Source organism: Nematocida major (genome assembly GCF_021653875.1).
Source record: "Nematocida major strain JUm2507 chromosome Unknown 2307, whole genome shotgun sequence".
NCBI classification, from domain to species: Eukaryota; Fungi; Microsporidia; genus Nematocida; species Nematocida major.
The window spans coordinates 1-3,239 of NW_025952886.1; the positions used below are offsets into that span (position 1 = coordinate 1).

General features: G+C 44.9%; 5 protein-coding genes across 5 annotated transcripts; 2 read left to right on the forward strand and 3 right to left on the reverse strand.

The window, feature by feature from the left end:
• Nucleotides 1-162: 162 nt before the first annotated feature.
• On the reverse strand, nucleotides 163-1,362 carry NEMAJ01_2378 (ubiquitin carboxyl-terminal hydrolase 22/27/51; the record flags this gene model as incomplete). The annotated part of the gene is made up of 1 exon (XM_047916215.1): nucleotides 163-1,362. The coding sequence occupies one exon, from the start codon at nucleotides 1,360-1,362 to the stop codon at nucleotides 163-165; it is 1,200 nt and encodes a 399-aa protein (XP_047772172.1).
• Nucleotides 1,363-1,764: 402 nt separating this feature from the next.
• Nucleotides 1,765-1,974, forward strand: NEMAJ01_2376 (uncharacterized protein; the record flags this gene model as incomplete). The annotated part of the gene is made up of 1 exon (XM_047916213.1): nucleotides 1,765-1,974. The coding sequence occupies one exon, from the start codon at nucleotides 1,765-1,767 to the stop codon at nucleotides 1,972-1,974; it is 210 nt and encodes a 69-aa protein (XP_047772170.1).
• Nucleotides 1,967-2,209, reverse strand: NEMAJ01_2377 (uncharacterized protein; the record flags this gene model as incomplete). Its single annotated transcript, XM_047916214.1, has 1 exon — nucleotides 1,967-2,209. One exon carries the CDS (start codon nucleotides 2,207-2,209, stop codon nucleotides 1,967-1,969), a length of 243 nt encoding a protein of 80 aa, XP_047772171.1.
• Nucleotides 2,210-2,543: 334 nt separating this feature from the next.
• NEMAJ01_2379 (uncharacterized protein) lies at nucleotides 2,544-2,849 on the reverse strand (the record flags this gene model as incomplete). The annotated part of the gene is made up of 1 exon (XM_047916216.1): nucleotides 2,544-2,849. The coding sequence occupies one exon, from the start codon at nucleotides 2,847-2,849 to the stop codon at nucleotides 2,544-2,546; it is 306 nt and encodes a 101-aa protein (XP_047772173.1).
• On the forward strand, nucleotides 2,850-3,230 carry NEMAJ01_2380 (bud site selection protein 31; the record flags this gene model as incomplete). Its single annotated transcript, XM_047916217.1, has 1 exon — nucleotides 2,850-3,230. The coding sequence occupies one exon, from the start codon at nucleotides 2,850-2,852 to the stop codon at nucleotides 3,228-3,230; it is 381 nt and encodes a 126-aa protein (XP_047772174.1).
• Between the last annotated feature and the right edge of the window lie 9 nt (nucleotides 3,231-3,239).

Sequence of the window (3,239 nt, forward strand, 5' to 3'; positions counted from 1 at the left end):
CATAGTATTCCATTACCCCATAGAATTTCATAGAGTTCAGTATTTCATAAGTCCATTATAATCTCACTATCTCATGACCTTCCAGAGTGTGCAACTTCTAAAGAATTCCCTCTTTTCTCCTTTTCTCCTTTTCTTCTTTTCTCCTTTTCTCCCGTTAATTCGTTACTCCTGCGTGTAGAAGAGAATGTATACGGGCTTATTCAGGATGTCAACGAGGGAGACTCGCATAATTTCCTCGTCGTTCGTCAGGTACCACTGATTGTTTCTTCTTGTGTATGCTATATAGTGCCCAGAGTCCATCTCTCCGCTGTGCATTATAATGGAGGAAAGACTGAACTTTTTTCCCCCAACGGAAAGTACTTCCGGGTAGGAGAGGACCGTGTCGATTTTGGAGATGCTTTTGTTCTTCATTTGGTACCTCTTCAGGTGCAGGCAGAGCACACTCGGAGCCTCTTTTACGTCTATGCTCTGCGTATACGTGCTTTCATTCCCGCACGAGCACTTTCTGTCTATGCTGATGCTTTCTCTCTCGAAGTACTTCCGGATAGTCTCCTCCAGCGTATTCCCGTGCAAGTTCATGCTTATACACGTAAAGACTTCAGCTGATTCCTCCTGTACCCCGCAGACGCACTCTATAACGGACGAAAAGACTCCTCCGAAGGTCCTGTGCACGGGACAGGGCTCCTCCTGGGAGCATCCCATCGCGTGTATCTGCGAGCTCAGAAACATAAAGAACTCCTGGACGTCCTGGTACTCGCTCTTTGCAAAGAATGGATTATTTTCCCAGAATATTCGGATCAGTTCGGAGATATCGACTGATCCGTTTGTGTTGTTGTACATTTGGTAGAGTATCCTATTCAGGGCGCAGAGAATGCACTCCTTATTCGGGCATGTTTTCAGCCTGTGCTCTACTCCCAGGAGGTTCCTTATGAAGGGCCGCAGGGAGAGAATCGACTGCAGGAGGCTGCTCATGTAGCAGGTCCGCTTTAAATTCAGGAATCCCTTCACCCAATTCAGGTTCAGACCCTGAAAATTTTTTGGGGGAGATAAAACGGTCTTTTTCTGGTCTATCATTCGGTTTATGTCTGATATGGAGATGTATTTCGCACACTCTTCGCAGGAAACTGTCCCAAAATCAGGCACGAAGTAGTTCTTGTGCCATGCATCCTTCCAGTGGGACTCAACGTGGGAGTTCTCCCTGCAGTACGCACTATTGCACTCCATGCACACTTCAACGGAAAATGTGCTATTGCATATTTTGCATGCTAGAAGAGTCTCCTCCTGGATTAGTCCTTCTATCTTCTCTATTATTCCGGAGCACTTTTCCACTGTCTCTTCTATGTCCACGTGCATGCACCCCATTTCTTGCGATTTTTATTCGGGTTATTCGGAAATAAAAAGCACGAAATACGCAGGAAATACTTATGAAAAGACTCTGTAGATATTTAGTGAACTAACTTAGTAATACTCTGTAGATATTTAGTGAAATACTCAATTAAAAGACTCAGAGAAATATTCAATGAAAACACTCAATGAATACCTATGAAAAGACTCAATGAATATCTATGAACTAAATTAGTAATACTCAGAGAAATACTCTATAAATACTCTATAAATACTCAGATAAATACTCAGATAAATACTCAATGAATACTCAAAGAAAACACTCAAAGAATACTTATGAACTAACTTAGTAAAGACTCTATAAACACTCAGCATCTCATCTGCTGCAGCATAAGCCCGAAAGACTCGGGAAAATATTTTATGAGCAAGACTCCGGAGGAGCCTGGAGACTGCGGGTGCTTTAACGAGGAGGATGCGTGCAAGGAGAAGTACTTGGAAGCGTACAGGTGCTACATAGAAAACAGATCGAACGTAAAAGCGTGTTTATCGCAGATACAAGCAGTAAAGGCGTGCTACGCGAGAAAGCAGGAGAAGTCCTGGATGCACAGACTCTGGGCATTTATTATATGAACAGGCGAACAATAGACTCCAGAGAGTAGTACAGGCACAGCACAGAGATATACGGAGACATTCTCTCCCCTATAACAGTCCCCGTGTATATAATCCGTGCAAAACCGCCTGTTTCCCCCTTGGAAGGCGCAGTACTCGTGAACTGCTGCGGGAGAAAGGGCTTTGCATACGTCACTGTGCACGTAAAAAGAAGCAAAACACGGACCATCGCACCGAAGTTAAGCAGAGCCGTCATACACAATAAAAAATAAAATGCGGATATGCAGGGGATTCCCGTTGAATTTTCTGCTTCTAGAGCACTCAGTAAAAGCATGCCAGAATAGGCTGAGTTCATGCCAGAATAGGCTGAAATATTGTTCTATGGGAGCATATTTACTCGTAATTGGCTGTTGATTTATTCGCATAGTAGATATTGTTCTATGGGAGCAGTCATAAACAATGAAATATAAGTATTTAAGCAGTTAAGTATTTAAGCAGTCAATAGAAAAGCGAATGAAGAGTGCAGTTTCACTGGGCTAGAAACTCTACTATTTCAGCTCAGAGTATCTGGTTTGTTCGGATATTTCTGATTATTTGTACTTGGTTATCACTGTATTGTACAGAGTGTGCGTGGGAATGTACGTTACTCTGTCGGTGCTGTCGAGGGAGACGTAGTGTATAGATATGCTGGAGACTCGTCCTTTTGCGCTGCTTATGGAGACAGAATCCCCAACGGAAATGGGGAGAGAGACCATAACAGAGGAGGACTTTATCAGGTCGGAGAGAATGGGCTTATACGAGGAAAAAGCACTGCTTCTTCCGGTTATGAGGGAGGCAGAGGCAACTGCCGTGAGAAGGGGCAGCCTAGAAGAGAGAGACTCGAGAAGTTTTTTCATATGGAGGCACTGCAAAAAGAAATAAAAAGGGCGCTCGAGGAGAGGGCGGGGGGACGGAGGGAGGACCGACAGGCAAAAGTCCTGAAAATAGTACGGGAGATGACAGCGCACGTATTCAGGCAGTTTCTAGCGGGGGAGATAAGCGAGAAACAGATGGGGGAGTGCATCCGACGAGGAGAGGCTGATTTGCAGCTGATCCTTCACTGGAGAAGAAGCGAGAAGCAGGGAAGAAGCGAGAGAGTGTGCTGTCTCCTGTGCGTGAGAAAGGGAAGGCGCTGTATCTGCAGGAGAGTCTCTGGGACCGAGTGCAGCAACTGCCTCTGCACGGGAGAGTGCAGGAATAGATGCCCACAGGAAGACCATAAGCCCAGAAATGAGTGAACAGTTATA